General features: G+C 36.3%; 1 protein-coding gene and 1 long non-coding RNA gene across 2 annotated transcripts; one reads left to right on the plus strand and one right to left on the minus strand.

Annotated features, from left to right (window-relative positions):
* Positions 1-3,939: 3,939 nt before the first annotated feature.
* LOC112200532 lies at positions 3,940-7,321 on the plus strand. Its single transcript, XR_002936355.2, has 4 exons — positions 3,940-4,080; positions 4,935-5,056; positions 6,471-6,500; positions 7,069-7,321. It is a non-coding gene; the product is annotated as an uncharacterized LOC112200532 (long non-coding RNA).
* Positions 7,322-9,620: 2,299 nt separating this feature from the next.
* LOC112196185 (probable inactive 2-oxoglutarate-dependent dioxygenase AOP2) lies at positions 9,621-12,417 on the minus strand. The gene is made up of 3 exons (XM_024336488.2): positions 11,986-12,417; positions 11,559-11,877; positions 9,621-10,029 (listed from the first exon to the last, which is right to left on the minus strand). The coding sequence occupies exons 1-3, from the start codon at positions 12,354-12,356 to the stop codon at positions 9,781-9,783; spliced, it is 939 nt and encodes a 312-aa protein (XP_024192256.1). The 5' UTR covers positions 12,357-12,417; the 3' UTR covers positions 9,621-9,780.
* Positions 12,418-19,456: the final 7,039 nt, after the last annotated feature.

Below are 19,456 nucleotides of genomic sequence, written 5' to 3' on the forward strand. Positions count from 1 at the left end.
TTACATTTATGCCTCGTCAGTGCAATAGAGTAGCCCATTGATTAGCTAGTATAAGCTTCTAATCTGGTGTCAAGGAAGCTTGGTATGCACAAGCTCCCCCATATATCTCTGATCTTCTAATATCTGATTGTACTTATGAGAGCTAATGCTCTTTGGCAATAAAATTTCACCCTTACAAAAAAAAAATCACTGAATATGAAAATATTATAAATCTCCAAGTATTGTCAACCGTAAACACGAAACTAACTCATTTCATGTTAAACTCTTAACTTGGGCGTCATAGTATTTCTTACATATCTCTTATTTTGTTATCAACATCATATCCGTACTTTTCCAAAAGGGTGCGGCAATTATTGCCACCCTACTATTTTTTTTGTTCACCCACTTGCTTATTACAACCTATATTTTAATTTCAATATTAAATTTACTTATTTAATCCATTTCTTTTCCATAAATATCCTTATATGATATATCCAATTAAAAAAAAAATTAATGAATATCTCATTTAATCTATACCAATAAGAAAACTAAATATATTAAAGTTTCCTACAAAATCATAATCTAATCTATTTCTATTATTTTTATTTTCTCTTTCAATTTCAATGTTCGTCTATTTCAATTGGGAAATTCTACAATATATTAACGTATGATATGCAAACAATTGCCTTAAAAGTGGTAAAATGAGTCCTCAAAATAGTAATATTAGTCCTCAAAGTGGTAACATGAGTTCTTAAAGCGGTAAATTTTCTTAGTTACCACATGAGTCCTCAAAATAGTAATATTAGTCCTCAAAGTGGTAATCTGAGTCCTTAAAGTGGTAAATTTTCTTAGTTTACCGTATGAGTCCTCAAAATAGTAATATAAGTCCTCAAAGTGGTAACACGAGTCCTTCTTAAAGTAGTAAAAATAGTTGATATATGAGAAATGTTAACATACCATAGCTTTACCCATTTCAATTTATATCAAAATATTAGTAAGTTAACAACTGCATGTGCGCAATGAAGAAGAGAATGATTTTTTTTAGTCTTTTAAATTTTTACTTTCGGTGTTCATGAAGGGTATTGAAAATATTTTGACGAAGTTAACATTAATGAATTGATTAACGAATTGACCATGAGGAGGGAAAAAAAAGGACAAAAAACAAAAATAGTAAAATATATATATATATATATATTTTTTTTTGAACAAACCCAAATCGGGCGACTATCATTCATCCAAAGCCAGAAATGGCCATTACATATCCTTCCTCTACCATCTATGGGTAGATAGAGAATTTGTGGTAGTAGCACAGTGATGCATAGATTAGGTCCAATCATTTGACGGTTCCATGCTCGTAGAGGAAGCCTATAGACTATTAACTACTACATAGTAAATAGGCCGAGTAAACTAGACTCGATAACGCTAACTAAAACCTTAGAAGCATAGTTCCGTAACAAAGTAGGGAATTATTATAATCAAAAAGACTAAATTGGAAAACCAAAGGCCCAAACCCCTAGTCCAAAATAAAGGCCCAATGGGGTAATACAGAAGGAGAAAACCCACACCCGTCAAGGCCCAGCCGAATTAGGAGCCAGGCCCAAACAACTTCATCTGTGTGTGTTTGTCCGTGCAACACTGCGCGCTACCACCAGGCCGCCATGTTCGCGCTGTGCCGCCCATGCCACACCCAAGCCTCGTCGGCCCGACCTGGCGAAACGACGCACCACCGCACATGGCTTACTCCGCCGTGCACCAATCCAGAGTCAGAAGACGCCTCTCGGATCCACCAGATCTTCACCGTCGCACGACTCTGCAGAACTACACCGCTGCTCCTCATCAAAAACCCTGTCGCCACTCAGCCCTGAAAAGGTGACGCCGAATCTTGTCACCATGCACAACATTGACCGCACCCAGAGAATCATTCGAACCTCACCACCGCCACCGTCCAAAGCCTGGAGTGTCAACGTCTCTCCCCAGACCACCCCGAGCAAATAGCGATCCCTGTCCGATAGCAGCCCATTTGGGGTGAGGCAGAACCTCACCGACTCTGAGCGCTGCCGGACGAGCAAAATTCTCAAACCTAGGTTTGTTGGGTGCTTCAGGTTTTATGGAGCTGTCGATATTGATCGGTGTAAAATTTATATTTGGGCTGAGAAGATGAAGATTACTGTTAGGGCTAAATACTAGTTACTACCCTGTGGTTTAGGTCTAAAATCAATTCAGTCTTTGTACTTCTAATTTCATCAAAAACACTCATGCACTTTCAATTTTGATCTAATAGGTCCAATATGTTTATCTTTTCATAATTGAGTCATTTAACTTGTTGACGTGGCTCATATATGACCTTGTTTTATAATGTGGTGTTGAGTTGGCATGCATAGTCAATTTAGGAGTAGGTCTCACTATTAGAAATATATCAAATGAAAAGTTTTTCAACAAATAATCCAACTATAAGTTGAGCCCATAACAGAATATAACGAATTGGACCTATTAGATCAAATTTGAAAGTACATGGGTGTTTTTGATGAAATTAGAAGTTAAGGAACTGAATTGATTTTGGTAGTAACCAGTATTTAGCCCTTAATGTTATCCAATAAGAAATTAAGTAGCCTTTGTATTTAATTAATTGTTTATGTATTTAGTTTTCCTCACGGATTTGGATTTTAGAAAATTATTATACTTATTAATCATTTTGCACTTGGATAATATACACTTTTAATAATTCAAACGTTAGTATGGCGAACTAAGAAAATGGAAGGGTGACAATAGCCCCACCGTTTTCAAAATCGAAGAAATAAAACTATTTATGAGTAAATATACAAAGTTGAATATTCCAATTTCGAGCCTACTCGATATCACATTGAATGTTAGTTCAATGTACATTAGGGCGGCACTTAATAGCTTAAGTTTTGGCCTTTGGAAACGCTACACACACGGTTGGCTAATTACTAAACATTATAATTGTTTGAACGAGGTTTTGAGTTCGAAATTTTCATCGCAGATTTTATTTATTTGTATTCATCTCTTTTTTTTCCCAAAACATGCTAGCAACTTAAACTTTTGAAATTTACTAAATAGATGGCATATTTTCAAAATTGTACAACTCTAGAAGTCTGGTTCATTTCATGTGCTTAGTGTGTTTTGTTGCCTATGATTCAGGATTTCAAGGTTTATAAGAGAGGTAATTCAATCGAACGCTTGTACTGTATGGTTGTGAGTTTGCGACTTTACAAGTGATCAGTGGAGGAACCAAGAACCTAACTTTGCGGGAGCCAAAAAAATTTATAATAATTAATTTTTTTTTGGGGGTTTATAGACTGAAAGAAAATGTGATAAGAGTTGTATTCTTCCCTTTTACTTTGTATACTAAAGATATTAATTTTTGTAATAACAAAGACTAGCGTTTACTATTAAATTAAAATTAAAAATTATTATTGTGGGAATAGCAAAATGCAAAAGCAAAGAAATGTAAATGTCATTGGACCCCAGATTGGGAGGGCCACATATGTAAATTTGTTAATTTTTCTACCAAATAATGTACTACTTATCTTATATATTAAAGAACTTTAATAGCTATTAGGGGACCATGGCCAACTCCAGCCCCAATAAGAATCTGCCATTGTGCACGACCAGTGGCAGAACCAAGAACTTAACTTTGCGGGGGCCAAAAGCATTTATAATAATTATTTTTTTTGGGTTTCATAGACTAAAAAAAAAATGTCATAAGAGTTTTATTCTTCCTATTTACTTTGTATACTGAAGACATTAATTTTTGTAGGAACAAAGACTAGCATTTACAATTAAATTACCTATACTAAAGCGCTATCTCCCTGTGAACAGTAACGTCCGTGTTGATTTACCCATTTGCCCCTGTTTGTTTCTGATTTACGAAGCTGCCATCAGCCTTACGTGTAGATAGTTTGGACGATCTGTTTTGCTGTTTCTCTCGCCTGTCCGAATCGCTCTTGGTCTCCACCGAATCAACAAATTTCTCCTCACTCTCCTCTCACAGAAATCCAAAAACCAAAGAGACAGAGATACGTTTCCTGCTCAAAATCTCAAACTTGCTACTGCTCAGTTTATTGCTTTGAGGTGTCGTTGGTAAGTCAGGATCTTTTCTTTGAAATAGATGCTGTGCTTGATTTAGATGGCTGCAATTGAGCTTTATTCCATTGTTTTGGTAATGGGTATGTGATTTTTAGAGACTTTCTGTTTCTGTTCCTTCTTATTCAGTCAGTTTTAATTTTTCTAATCTAATTCAACAAAGACTCACTTGAACATAAATTGAGTTTCAGATTTTCTGGATTTTTGGAGTATCCAATTGGGTTTTCTCTATTTTTGGTTGAGAGCAACAAGTTGAAATAGAGCACTGAGGAGTGTTCGGAGAGAAAATAGTTTTGAAATGCTTGCTTCTTATATAGGGAAGAGCTAGAGCGAATGTTGTGCAGAAAAGAGTACCTAAAAAGTACATGTCAAACCTGATTTTCATCTTTTTATACCTATAGTTATAGATAGCTATGTACGTAAGAGCTCAATCAGGTAGTTTTCAGCTATTGCTTAGTTTACCTATAAAAGAAGAAAAAGGATAAGTTATATGCATGACCAGTAACTAATATGCATTATTTGTGGCTACCAGCAAACAATGATTTTATAGATTCTTCCCCCTTTGCAATAGATTAAGAAAAGTAATAAGGATTATTCATCATGTTACTTTCAGGAATAAGCACAAGATGCTAATCAAAAAATGAAGATAAACTTTTTTTCAAACTCTGTCTGAATTGAATTATGGGTTACTGTGATGAACTTTTTAAATTTTACTAATCCAATTCAACATAGATTCAGTCCGTCTCATACTTCATTTGCACACCATATATACTAGCGACCTAATCGCAGTATATATATATATATATATATATATATATCTATATATATATATATATATTTGTTTCCTACAGATCGATCGACTTTAGTTCAATCTTGAATCTCTAATTGCTAGCCGGGTTCAAATCTTCTTCATTTGCTTCTGAGATCAACATCAGAGCCAACCCAGACTCGATTACAGAATTCATCAGTTGAGGTCAGTGGCGTATCCAGGATGTGAATAAGGGTTGGGCTGGATTTAAGTGCATAAAAATTTTGCAAGCTCGTAAGCCTAAGTCGGCAGAAATCTACCAAAGCAACCACATATAAATTATAATATTGCATATTTCAAACATCCATATTTAATATTGCAAGCTTCCAATAGCCACCGCAAACCAATTAGTCCACCGCAAAGCAACTAATATACTGATTATCATTTATCAATAGCCCATCTGCCATCCCTATCACATATTTCAAACATCCACTGATCCACATATATACCGGAACATCCACCGGCCACCTCATGATCTCAAAGCAATTAAGCAAAGAATTAGAAACAGAGAACTCACAGGAATGACAGGATTTGGAAAGATTTCAGACTTCTGCCATTCAATGATCCCTTACGTAGTTCCAGTCTTCCGAATACTTCAATTGAAGCCTCTGAAATTCAAAGCTCACAATCAATTGCAAGCAAAACCCATCAATGGGGCTTGGGAGAGATGAAATTAGAACTTAGAAGTACCTTTATGTGGGTGATCTGGAGCTAATCGGGTTGGAGGAACTGAGGAAGAGGAACTGACGAACTGAGGAAGAGGAACTGACGAACTGATGAACTCGGTCGGAGGAACTGAGGAAGTTAGGAAGAGGAACGCTGTCGGGCTGTCGGCTACTCTCTGGTAAGGAACTAAAGGAAGACTGAGGATTAATAATTATATTAGATGTGTATATATATATCATTTTTTTTTTAAGTGGGCAATACCTATACTTGGGGCTTTTTCTCCTTAATTCTGCCTTGGGCTATAGCCTAACCAGCCCTGTGACTGGTTATGCCCCTGGTTGAGGTCAATCCTCATCTCCTTCTTTCCAATTCTTGCTGTCAATATAGGTAATTTTATATTCTTGCTCCATCATGATTATATGTTCTTGGTTTCCAATTCTTTCTGTCAGTTTAGTGATTTTGTTTGTTTCTTAAGTGTTGTTTTTGCCATTTTCTGCTCTTTGGTTGCTTTGTCCAAAGTGATTAATTTACTTGCCGTGTTCTTCTGTCATTTGTTAGTTTTTTTGTCATACGAAGTTGCTCATTCTACTTTTCTGTTGGGAGCTTCTTATGACAGTCCATATTGTGCTTTCCGCTTCTCAAACGAGATTTTACAATGATATGTACGTCAAACATTTCTAGCAGGTTGTTAGTCAAAGGAGATGTTCATCAACCATTACTATTAATATTGATTCCTATTAACAGACATGGCGAGAAATAAGATTATTAGTATACCATGCACTTCACTAACTTAAAATCCACTTTTGATATAGATCTAAATAAGTTATCTTTTCTGATTAGAGAATCCAACGCTCTCTAATGGCTCTAATGGTTACTGATAATTTTTTTTATTGTATTTCTTGCACTCTTGCAGGTTATAAGTGGCTGCCCTCCAACTCCACCGGTAACACCCTGCTTCTGTTACGTTTTTATTAACTTCATAAACTTTATACATTCACTTTAATGCTTAGATAATAGAACCAAGCCTTTGATTCCCTTCGTTATGATTTTCCGCCCTTCATGTCTGCATTTTATGTAATCATTAGAGAGCATTGGTTTTTGCCTTTGCTTCTATTATGCAAAACATTTCAATTTGGATAATAAATAACCATAACCCTTTCAATTTGGTAAATCTGGACATTTTCTTTGAAATAGCATTTGAGCTTTTTTTTTTTTTTTTAACCAAGCAAACAACCCCCACCTGAAGTTAGATTTGTTGTGTTTTTTGTGTACACAGTCTATGTTTATCATTGCAATTTAAGTTTAAGCAGCACAAGTTTATATTTTAATTTAACATTAGATCTTTGTTTATTGCGTTCAACATAGCCATGTAAATGCACATTTGGCTTTCTTCCTACTACTAAAGTAATTTTGTGTATTGAAAATTTGTGGGCGAATCCAATTCACTTGAAACGTGAACGTAGTGACGATAACCCTGATTTTCATTCTGTTTTACTTGCTATCTTTTGCAGAACATGAGTTGTAATTTGTAAGACCGCTATGGCATGGCAAGCTGGGCCAACTGAGACTGCAAGTTATCCCAAGTAAGAGGGAACTAATCAACATGAAAAAGGCTTCTAGAGACCTAATGATTCAGATGGCAAGGCTAGGCTACAATGAACTCAGTGCTTGCAAATGATTATAGACTATAAACTGGGTGTACTGTTATATTCTATCAATTTTGTACTATTGCTTTGTGTCTTCAATGAAGTCGGTGCTTGCAAATCAGTGCCGGTTATGTAAATATTTGCACAAAGAATGTATAAAGCTTAGCAAGCAAACAACCCCGCGGCATCGCCCGGGAGAGATTATCTAGTTAAGACTAAAGATAAAATTACAAGAGTATTGCCGTGGGAATAGCAAAAGCCAAAAGCAAAGAGATGTAAATGTTATTAGACTCCAATGGGGAGGGGGGGGCGGGGTTTACCCTTTTTACATAACATTTGTTGACTTTTCTACTAATAAATGGGAATAGCAAAAGGAAAAAGTAAAGAGATGTAAATGTTATTGACCCCATATTTTGAAGGGTGGGGGGTATGTACTACCTATCTTATAGGCAGAAATATCACTTTGGTCATCGAACTATGATTCGTTCGACACTTTGGTCATCCAACTTTTAAAAACTCTATTTTGGTCATCAAACTATATCACTGTATATCACTTTGGTCATTCCGTCTGTTTTCTATGTTAACTCTAGGGGTATTTTAGAGATTAAAAGGTTTACTTGTCATTTTTATAACTTAATCCAATTTTTCCGGCCTAAACATAAAACTTCATCCAATTTTGCCAACTTTTCCCTCCTTTATAATTCCTCGATGTATTAAATCAATCTTTTTCTTCCTCTTATATTCCCTCACTTTGAATCATTCTCTGAATGATCATTTTTCTCCGTTGTATGCATTGATTACTGATGATGAATGCATGAATAAAAGGAGGGAAAAGTTGGCAAAATTGGATGAAGTTTTATGTTTAGGTGGGAAAAATTGGATTAAGTTATAAAAATGGAGGGTAAAACATTTCATCTCCAAAATACCCCTGGAGTTAACAGAGAAAACTGACGGAAGGACCAAAGTGATATACGGTGATATAGTTCGATGACCAAAATGAAGTTTTTAAAAGTTGAATGACCAAAGTGTCAAGCGAACCATAGTTCGATGACTAAAGTGATATTTCTCCCTATCTTATATATTAAAAAAATTATAGTTGTTGGGGAGCTATGTCTCATTCAGGCCCCAATACAGATCTGTGAATCTGTCATTGTGCACGACCAGTGGCAGAACCAAAAACTTTACTTTGCAGGGGCCAAAAGTATTTATGATAATTAATTTTTTTTTTTGGGGGGGGGGGGGGTTTATAGACTGAAAAAAAATTGTTCTAAGAGTTTTATTCTTCCCCTTTACTTTGTATACCGATGACATTAGATTATTGCTGTGGGAATAACAAAAGGTAAAAGCAAAGAGATGTAAATGTATTATTATTATTATTATTTTTATCAAGATCACACGGTTTCTCAAAGGCTTTCTAGACCCAGAGACTAATATATGCCGGGGGATCAAAACGCTTCCTCTCCCCTGGCCACCAAGAATAGATTGAGATTTAACTTCAATCAGCGTCGGCGAGATTCGAATCCGGGTGTAGGGGTTCCACACTTAGAGGCTCTTATCAAATCAACCACCTGTTGCAGTTAAGAGATGTAAATGTTATTAGACCTCATATTGGAAGGGGGGGGGGGGATAGCTATTGAGGGGCCATGGTCCACTCTGACCCTAATAAGGTTCCACCATTGCAAGTGGATGGCATCATATGTAACAACAGAATATTAATTAAATTATAAACAAAAAAATAGTACGGAGATTTAAACCGCAAAGCAAAGTAGATACATATGAGATCGCAAAGTAAAGCGAAGCATGTATCCTGATTTCTAGCAAGGTTTCAAATTTCGGTTTCGGTTTCAATTTCGGTACTTCAAATTTAAGGAAATTTCGGAGAAAGTTTCAATTTTGGTGGAAATTTCGGTTAAAAATAAAGAAATCACATTAGTTGCATTTATAAAATGATATTTTTGAATGAAACTTTTATATAAACTAAACTAACTTATAATAAACCTATTTACAATATGACGAAGTGGTGTTAGCTCAGTGATTAGAGCGTCCACTACCTAACATCCAAATCCTGGGTTCAAGTCACCATGGAGGTAGGAGTGAAATCCTTTAATCCTCCTATTTACAATATAACCTCTCTAAAATTATACATAAATAATACAATTTCAACTTGATTAAAAAAAAATTGCATATTTTGTTAGTGAGAAACGAATTTCACAGAAATTTCGGACAAAATTTCGGTGTGAATTTTTTAATATATTTTTTTTTGTGTAGATATTTCACAAATTAAGAATTTCGCGGAAATGTATTGAAAATTTCAGAAAATTTTGGGAAACTCCTGACCGAAATGATATAGCATATGAATTTCTTTTCGGTACTTCAAATTTACGGAAATTTCGATAGTTTCGGAGAAATTTAAAATCTTGATTCCTAGCTAGCTGAACCAATACAACTGATTTATTCTAGAGATTTGCTCACCTATGAGACATTTTAAGAGACTGTGAAAGGTAAATGAATCTAATGGCTGGAAATAAATACACAATTCTATATATAAATATTCTGGTAGAGAAATAAGAGAATAGGCTAGTTTTTAATGCCGCAATAGGCTTTGATGGGTGACTTTGCCTTCTTGGCCTCCTTTGTGGTGTAAAATCTAATGAAGCCACGACCGTCGAACTGGTTGTAGAGAAGTGGGTGACTGTCGTCTACTAGCTCTTTGGGTACTTGGAATACTCCATTGTTAAACGTAAACATTCCCAACGAGTATCGAGTCTTGTCCCCGCAGTTCTTTACTCGATGCTGGCAAGCTTTCATTCTGTCATTACTCCATACCTATTACCAAATCAATTAGATTATTAATTGCTATTCAAATTATTTTAATCAAAACTTAAAAAAATAGTTTATTAATTGTAATTACAGAATGGATATATGTATTTCCCAACTAAAGCAACTGATCAATATGTCAACAACTTTAGAAATCAGTCTTAGGAGTGCAAGCCTGTTCGCATCCTAATATAGGATTGCAGTAGAAATTGAATCCTAATCGAAGATGCAGATCTATGTTGATATTATGATTTATTCAATTTTCCAAACCATCCAAAATAAAATCATCACACATGACACAAAATCTGTTGACGCAGTAAAACCCTCTAAAGAGATAAACAACTACGGGCACTATACCGGTGAACAATCCACTATATGAATCCAAAAGTACAAAAAGATCTTACACAACTCATCTACTAGAACCAATCTAGTGGGCAGCAGTGTCTTCTCATCTTTGTCTTTGCTACTTTCAGATCAGCAAACTTGTTCTCCTTTGTCAATCTTGAGATGGCACAACTCTCACCTCGGTTTTCAATCATCTCAAGGCACAAATCATGCATGAACTACCAACACACATGAAGCATAAAACCAGAAAACTTTTGTGACAAAAAAAGCTTGGGATTTGATAATCCTTCAAAAGCTAAACAAGGAACAGCTCATGAAGAATTCTCAACAATAATTTTGGCTCAATACTTTCTGAGGATGAAAGATCAGAAAGCTCTTTATAAATGTAGCAATGATATCTTTTCTGTTCTGGTGTCCAAACCCTAACAACGTGAAAAACACACACACACACACACATATATATATGATATGAATGAACTAGGGTCTCCTAGGGTTTCTACTACGGAAAGGCTTTTCAAAAAAGGTTTTTATCTATGGATTAAAATCAGACGTTTGAAAGGAAAAGCCCATAAACCAATTTAAGAAAGTTTGAATGCTTTGGATAAACCTTCCAAAATTTGCATATCAGTACATTAGGATTGAAAAGATTTTTGCATCCTACAATAGGATTTAAAGACAAGTTCAATCCTAACCACTTGACAAGCATGCACATGTATGCAACACATACCTGATTGATGAGAGTTGTACATGAAGCTTGAAACATTCAATTCTTTCAAGGATCCAAGAGTAGAAAGCTATTAATTAGAAGAAAACATGACTCTTGGTTGTTGTGCTTAGGAAATGCCAAGCAAATAAACATTGCACTAACATTAATGTGTTAGATATTGACAAAACCTACGCACATGGTTAACTAACTTGGAAAAAAGAAAATTAAAAGTTTGATTAGTTTACAAAGCTAGATCGAGATAACCAAATATATGTCATAGGGCTTTGTTGTTTTGCACTTTTGCAGAGAGCAGCCGATTCTTGGATCATTCCTTGTTCTCACTCACTATAGGGACAGCAAATTATTTGTTTTTCTCTGCTTCCAGTTCAGAATATACGAGGAAATCTATTATAAATTACAGGACTCTCAGGTCGCATGCACATGCATAACTATAGTTTGGAAATTAATGGAATTAGTAAATTAGTACCTGAAGTCCATCAGCAGCCAAGAAGAGAGAAGGTGCAGACTCGACACTAATCCAATCGCCATCCTTAGTCTGAACCTCGAGGCCACCGACATCATGCTGAACAACAATGCTGGTGAAGTTCTTGTCTGTGAGGCTCGGAAACCTTATGACAGTGTCGCTCTCTTCTGGTGTCCTATACTTGAGAAAACGAAGAAGATGACTGTTTGAACTCGCCAACGATTCATATTGCTCTTGAGGAATCCCGAAGCTTTCGAATATCATCTTTCCCACAGTGTTTTCTAGGTCCCCAACCAACTTGGCAAACAGATCTGTGATTTCACTGCAATCAAATTAAGCAACACAGACGACCGATCATTAATTTGAACAAAGTAGAGTTATATATATAAGTAATTAATGAGATCCGGCCCTTAAGTAGCTAGGTACGTACCAAAAGTTGGTCTTTCCATAAGGCCACATGAGGTCCCTGAACTTCTGAGTTTCTTGTGGGGATGTAACGTTGTCAATGGCCACGCTTTCATAGAGCGGCATGAGCTGGTTTGGTCCGATATAGCCACGGTAAGGCTCCTCACTGGTGTTCCTGACTTTGTTTTCAAGGGGAACCTCGAACAAATCCCTGGATTGGCCAAAGATATTGTCCATGAGCTGTGGGGAAACTTGTTGGTACAGTGCCACAAAGCAACCATATTCTTCGAGTGCACAGCGGACTTGTTTGCAGGTGGAAGCCCAGGAGCTTGTGCCAGGCTTCAAGAGGGAGAAATTGATGATGGGAAGCTCTTTGGGAAGTGTCATGGAACCCATTAAGAGCTAGCTACTAGGATCTTGTTACTTAAGTGCTATGTGCTAGAGAGACTGGAATGGAATGGTCGAATCACTCGAATGGATTGGATATGCAAACTGTGCGTTGTGTTTCCCTTTTTATAGTGACTTTGGAATGGCAACACTTACCGTGTTACAGGAATAAGGAAACAAGAACAAGAACACAACCATGGAAGTAAGGATTAAAATGTCGAGTTTTACATATCTATTAAAATTTTGAAAAATGAAATATCAAAAATATTTTAGAAAATAAATTTTTTTTGTAAATAATCAATTTATTGGATTTACATATAAATAGTAATGAACTGGTCTACAAAAGTACAATAATTATACCAAAAAATCTGACCCAAATAGTACGAACTGTAGTGATAAACATGATAATCATAGATCTATTTGGAGTTGTTGATTGTTTCTCCTATTAGGGGATGATAAGGATGAATCCAACTACATAACTAGTCATGTATTTCTCTACATTGATTATATCTATAAGCACCATACTCAAATTGATTGTTGTCTTTATCAGATTTTACGCTATGTGCCTAAACTAATAAAGTCAAAACTTAAGGCAACTAAAGCAACATCAGATAGAGTGCTTTGATCATTAGTTGCATCTCTAGTAATCCTCCCATAAACAATCTTCTCTTGAGCATTATGACTAACTGTTCTAGCTTCATGGTCTTCATATTGGGTGGCATATGATCCATATAATTGAGAAAGATAAAGTGAATGAGTTAATTTTTTAAGAGTTAAATATTGTTTACTCTCTGAACTTTCAGGGAAAAAATAGTTCAGTCCCTGCCTTTTCAATTTCACACGTTTACTCCCTCATCTCTTAATTTTGAACCAATAGGTCAATTCCGTTACTCTCTGTTCAAAAATTCTGTTAAATTGCTGACGTGACAGTCTTTCTATAGTAAAATGTCTATTATACCCTCACTTCCTTTTTTTTTTTTTTAATCTATTCTTTTTTTCTTTCTTTCTTTTTAGCTCTTATCCTCCACCACTACTACAATACGACCTATTGTCTGCCCTCCCAATTGTCGCCGACATCAGCACTTCCACCCCTGTCTGCCTGCGAATTTGCTCTCCTTCGGATTCCAATTCTATTATCATCTTCAACAAAATCTCACCCAGATCAACCTTGTTTCTCCCTCTCCCTCTCCTTATCTCAAATCTCATTTCCTTCATTTGAATCAAACTTTCTGCAAATCCATCACATCCAACAATGGTGAATTGTCCAAGAGGTACAACTTTCTCTCTCTTCCTTATCGTTCGAATATATATACACACGCACACACACATCTCCAGAAACATAATTGAAGTTTTCCTTTGATTGGTTTGTAGATAATTGAGCAGCAAGTGTTGACGGTGGCGAAGACGGTGGAGGACAAGCTTGACGAGGAAATCGCAGCCCTAGATCGGCTAGACGACTACTATCTGGAGGTGCTTAGAGATCGAATGCTCCAGCAGATGAAGAAGATGGTGGAGAAGCACAGCCGTTGGATCTCCCTTGGCCACGACGAGTACACGAATTCGGACCCGGCACCATAATCAATCGAACCCCCCTCACTCGGACCTCAAACCCCAACCCCAATCCCTTCCTATCTGTAGGAATGTTGGGTTTTGCGCAAAAGCTCAAAGCGAAGGGGCATTGTTCTAGGAAACTCTGATCCCTAAATTAATTGAAGATGCAAAATTGAATCAGATTGGTTGTGATTTTGGGTGCAGAAATTGTGTGTAGAGAGGGAGAGTACCTTTGTTGGGGGAATGGAGAGAAGAGAAGCAGAGATTGAGAAGAGGGGCGCCTCCAACACCAAACCATGACGAAGCGCACAAAAATGGCGCCACTGCAGCGGCGGTGCCACCACTACCACCTCTTTCGGAATCTTATTCTACTCACTTCTGCCGTCTCACCTATTGCTGGTATTTTTGCTGAAACAGTCGAAAGGTGAGACCCATATCGATCTTCTGCTTGATGAAAATCAAAGATCGAGACCCATATCGATCTGTCAGACCCCTGCAAATTCCTCTTTCTAATGTTGGACTAATTGCTCAGACTTGGAGATGATGGGTGTTCTACTTAGAGATTTGAAGCTTGGAGATGATGGTGTTCTGCTTCACATTGATTTGGTTGCAGGAAAACGGCGATTAGGTGGCATTTGCTGGGAATTGTGGTATTAATTTGGACGAAAGAAAAGGGACATGTAGGAGGAAGTGTTGGTAGTAGTGGCGGTGAGAGGGGTGTTGCAGCAGCCTTTGGCTGCAATGTGGGTAGTGATGGTGGTGGAAGTGGTGGTGGCAATGGCGAGGATGAAGTGTTGTGGCGATGGGGAGGGGAGGGGAGGAGATAAATAGAAGGAAAAAAAAAAGAATAAATAATAAATAAATAAAAGGAAGTGAGGGTAGAATAGACATTTTAGCGGAAATGAATTGCCACGTCACCTACTTAACGAAGGTTTTAGACGGAATGGACCTATTGGTTCAAAATTGAGAATTGAGGGAGTAAACGTGTGAAATTGAAAAAGCAGGGACTGAACTGTTTTTTCCCTGAAAGTTCAGGGAGTAAACAGTATTTAACCCATTTTTGGAACATGGCTCCGTCAAGTTTGTTTTTTCTTTTGCTCAAAATTGCTCCATCATGATTTCTCCTCACTTGGATTCCCCTAAAGAGGATTACTACTCACTTGGATTCCTCTCGAGGGGATTACTCTTCACCTAAATTTGCCTTGATGAGATTTCTCCTCACCCACATTCATCTTGAGGGGATTACTCCTCACCCATATTCGCCTTGAGGTGATTTCTCTCACACAAATTCACCTTATTCCATGACCGAACAAGCTAATTCCCTCCATGTACCCACTCTCATCTTCAAGACTATTTATTGATAGATCCTATCGACTTTACTATAAAACTGAAAATTTTGTTTAATCCTCTCGTCGTTGCCAAACTGCTGCGGCTTTTGAGATAATAGCTTGAGAACAACCTTTGCTATTTTCCTCAATCAATTGCCTGCTTTATTGTTGATTCCTGGACTTCGAAGCCTTCAATGCTTAACAAGAATTCTTAGTGCAACTAGAGGATGTGAGTTCCACACTTCCACATACTTGTCTTTTGTCTTGGCTTTGTTTTCAACTTCTCTTATGAAATGCTTCGATTCTTTTAATTGTCTTGTTGCGCGCTTTTTTTCGGTAAATTCAACATCCACTGCTTCCTTCCAGGGTTGATTATTTTTTTCTTGTATACATGAGCATGCGATAAAAGGATGGCTTATGATTACTTGTGCAGGTGCAGCCACATGTTTTTATTTTTTTAATTTTTATTTTTATTTTTTAAATTTGGCTGCAGGCTTCTAATCTTTATGCATTTTTTTTTAATGTGCAGGCTATTTTCAGGCGTCAAAGGTGAAACAAGTAGACGCCATTGCTGCCTAGTACTCAAGGCATATGTATTCAATATTTGCACCTTCGACTTATCGAAGTCATTATTGTTATGGATCATGTGACTAGTTTGCTTTGATAAAGCTGTGTTTCCATATACTGTATCAATATTGTACGCATATCCAATGCCTTGAACCTCATTTGCAAGTTGTATTGATCATTTGTATACGACAAACAGTACATCTCACATTTGAAGACAAGCGAATAACATAGATGAATTAAGTGTTTGGGTTCTTCCATTTTCCAGACTTCGTGGGAACTCAATCCAAGCAATTAGGCTATGTGCGTTTGTCGATGACGAAGAGAAGGTTGCAAACGTCCTAAGTGCTTGGGTTCTAACTTCTCATAGACTTGGTAAGAACTCGTTTCAAGCAATTAGGCTTTGTGGTTTCGTTAACTATGACATTAGGAAGAAAGCAGACGTCCTAAGTACTTGGATTCCTCCATCTCTTGGACATGGAGAGTCCTCTTCAAGTATTTAGGCTTTGTGTATTTGTCGACTACGAAAGGAAGAACGCGAATGTCCTAAATGCTTGGATTCCTCCATCTCTTGGACATGGAGAGAGTCCACTTCAGGCAGTTAGGCTTTGCATATTGGTCAACTATGAAAGGATGATTGAGGAAAATTTGATCACACCCCATTCCATTGTCATCTTATGTACGTGATATATCAAGTGCCATACCACGTTATTAGTACTGTCTAAAAAAAGCAAGTGAAAATACATTTTTGTGTAGCGTTTTAATGTGAATATGCGAGACCAAAAAACAATAGTGGATATTCAAAAGATATATTTTGTAGGACAATCAATGACAACAACTTTCTAAAAGAATATTCACAAACAATGTCATAGAACAATATGATTTGTATACAGCTTAACAAAATACACATATTACAATACCATGATTACGATTTATGACTTTCTATTTTCATATTTCTGAAGAAAATTTTTATTGGATGACAGAAAAGATTGACACGGTATTTAATTTTGAGTTTAATGCTAGCTGAACCGTTAAGGTTATTTTTCTATAGAAGAAAAGAGTCATTTAAGAACATGACATATAGTTATATAGAGAATGGCATATTACCACAAAAGGAATCAAATTTCAAATTTCCAATTAAGATAATAGCATTAAAATATGCATACCCCTTGAAATAGAAGTATACTTATATAAATGCTATCCGAGTATGTGTTGTTTTTGCAAGTTTAGAGCATCTTAGCAATGCTAGCCATTTTTGAGTCAGATTTTAGCCAAAGTAGCCAAAAAGTCATTTTGACAAGCCATTTTAGAAATACGTTTGCACTCATGCTCTCTATTTTAGCTAGTTTTGAATTTATATTATTTTTTTAAATGAAGATTAAATAGTTTAAATGTACTTATAAGTTACATAAAATAACTCAAAATGAATGTTTTTAATTATAAAGAGCCTCATCTCGCTCTCTATATTTAGGAGCGAGATAGGCAAAAGTTATAATGGAAAGCCACTTAAGAGTCTGGTGCAGCTGCTAAAATATATAAAAAGCAAAACACACGCTCCAAAATGGCTAATGAGTCAAAATAGAGAATCTGCTAAAGAGCATCTTTAGCAATGCTAGCCATTTTTTAGTCAAATTTTAGCCAAAATAGCTCAAAAGTCATTTTAGCTAGCCACTTTAGAAACGTCTGTATCAATGCTCTCTATTTTAGCTAATTTTGAATTTATATTACTTTTTAAATGAAGATTAAATAGTTTAAATGTGTTTATAATTTATATAAAATAACTCAAAATGAATGTTTTAAATTATAGAGAGCCTCATCTCACTCTATATATTTAGGAGTGAGATAGCTAAAAGTTATAATAGAGAGCCACTTAGGAGTCTAATGCAGCTGCTAAAATATATAAAAAGCTAAACATGCTCTCTATAATAGCTAAGGAGCTAAAATAGAGTCTGCTAAAGATGCTCTTAGTGCTCAACTGGTTCAATATGACAGATGAGAGAATTGAATGAATTGCTCACCATCTTTGTTTAGGTTGTGAAACACGTGGTAAAATTTTATGGGGTGGTGGTATCACCACCTAACCAAAGATGGTGAGCAAATTTGTATCCAATTGTAAATGGAGCCAAAACTAGTGGAAAATTAGGTTGCAGTCTCAATGTGAGATTATTAAATTCCATGGGAATACATTTCTGAACATAATGGATGACATGTAATTACTAGCTCAGCGATATGAAAGATGACTCATCCCTCCATCTAATCTCGTTAAATTTCCCTACAAACCTTGGGATTTAGGGTTATATGCATCTCATGCAGATTCTTAATCAACAAAGGGGAGCGCTTCAAATATTCTCTCTATTCAATCTCTTCATGTTCTTTCAGATTTCCCATTTCTAGTTCGTTGAAATTGTACCTCGTTTCAACGCTTCATTTGATGGGTTTTGAAAATATAGACAAAGTGTTTGATCAAAAGTCTAAAGGAAACTTATGCATGTAGTGGTGAGTTAAACAAAGCAAAAACACAATATCACTTGTCGGCCCTCACCTTTTTAACCAAACCCTAACTTCAAATATGATTAAATACGTGGATAAGACCAATGACAATTAACGATAATAAGAAGTAGAGAACGTATAAAAACCACTCTTCCAACTAACAAACATTAATAGGTCAGTAAGCTGTGACCTGTTGATAAATTATAATTCCAACATTGTAAAAGTCATTGGTTCGATTCTTATTGACATATGTAAGGGTGGGGTGGGCTAAGGGTTAAAAAAAAAAAAAAAAAAAAAAAACTAACAACCATTAATAATAACAATAATAAAAAACTAACACCCATTAATAATCACTGAATATATATGAAAATATTATAAATCTCCAAGTATTGTCGACTGTAAACACGAAACTAACCCATTTCATGTTAGACTCTTAACTTGGGCGTCATAGTACTTCTTACATATCTCTTATTTTGTTATCAACAACATATCCGTACTTTTCTAAGAGGGTGCGGTTATTGTCATCCTAATATTTTATTTGTTCACCATACTTACTTGTTACATCCTATATTTTAATTTTAATATTAAATTAACTTATTTAACTCTCTTTTTTTTCCATAGATATATGACATATCCAATTAAAAAAAAAAAATTAACGAATCTCTCATTTAGTCTGTACCAATAACAAAACTAACTATATTAAAGTTTCCTAACAAAATCATAATCTAATCTATTCCCATACAAAAAGACCGTAGTTCAATATCTGGAGGTCTCCGAGTTCCGCGGAGCGACCTCGACGGGCGAAGCCTAGGGTTTTGTGTAGTGGCGGTGGTGGCATTGTGTTACCCAAACCAGGCAATGGTGGTACGACGACGGAGGGGCGGTGTTTTTTGCAGTGTCTTGCATCGGTAATCGATCCAGGTGGAGACAGGCTCCTGTCTCAGCAGTGCTAAGGCTGTGGCGGCTGAGGGTTTTGGGTTAAGGCAGTGATCGGATTCGGGCTCAACAGGTGGTGATTTCTTTTGCGTCACTGCTGCATCGGAATCGTTCTTGGTGGTGAGTTTGATCGCAACAGAGGTGGCATGTTTGATAAGTCCGATAAGATCTAGTCGGGGTTTCTCTTTGGCGACAATCTAAGTTTGGGGTGGCGACTTGTGCGGTGTTTGTTCCATGAGA

The sequence above is a fragment of the Rosa chinensis genome, chromosome 4, assembly GCF_002994745.2.
Source record: "Rosa chinensis cultivar Old Blush chromosome 4, RchiOBHm-V2, whole genome shotgun sequence".
In the NCBI taxonomy this organism is placed as follows: domain Eukaryota; kingdom Viridiplantae; phylum Streptophyta; class Magnoliopsida; order Rosales; family Rosaceae; genus Rosa; species Rosa chinensis.

What these genes read in the sequence shown, in the direction of transcription:
- LOC112196185 (XM_024336488.2), bottom strand. Translation starts at nt 12,356, where the DNA reads ATGGGTTCCATGACACTTCCCAAAGAGCTTCCCATCATCAATTTCTCC. An exon ending in TATGGAAAGACCAACTTTTG is followed by an intron (nt 11,878 to 11,985) that starts GTACGTACCTAG and finishes ATTTGATTGCAG; the next exon opens with TGAAATCACAGATCTGTTTG. An exon ending in TGGCTGCTGATGGACTTCAG is followed by an intron (nt 10,030 to 11,558) that starts GTACTAATTTAC and finishes ATTTGGTAATAG; the next exon opens with GTATGGAGTAATGACAGAAT.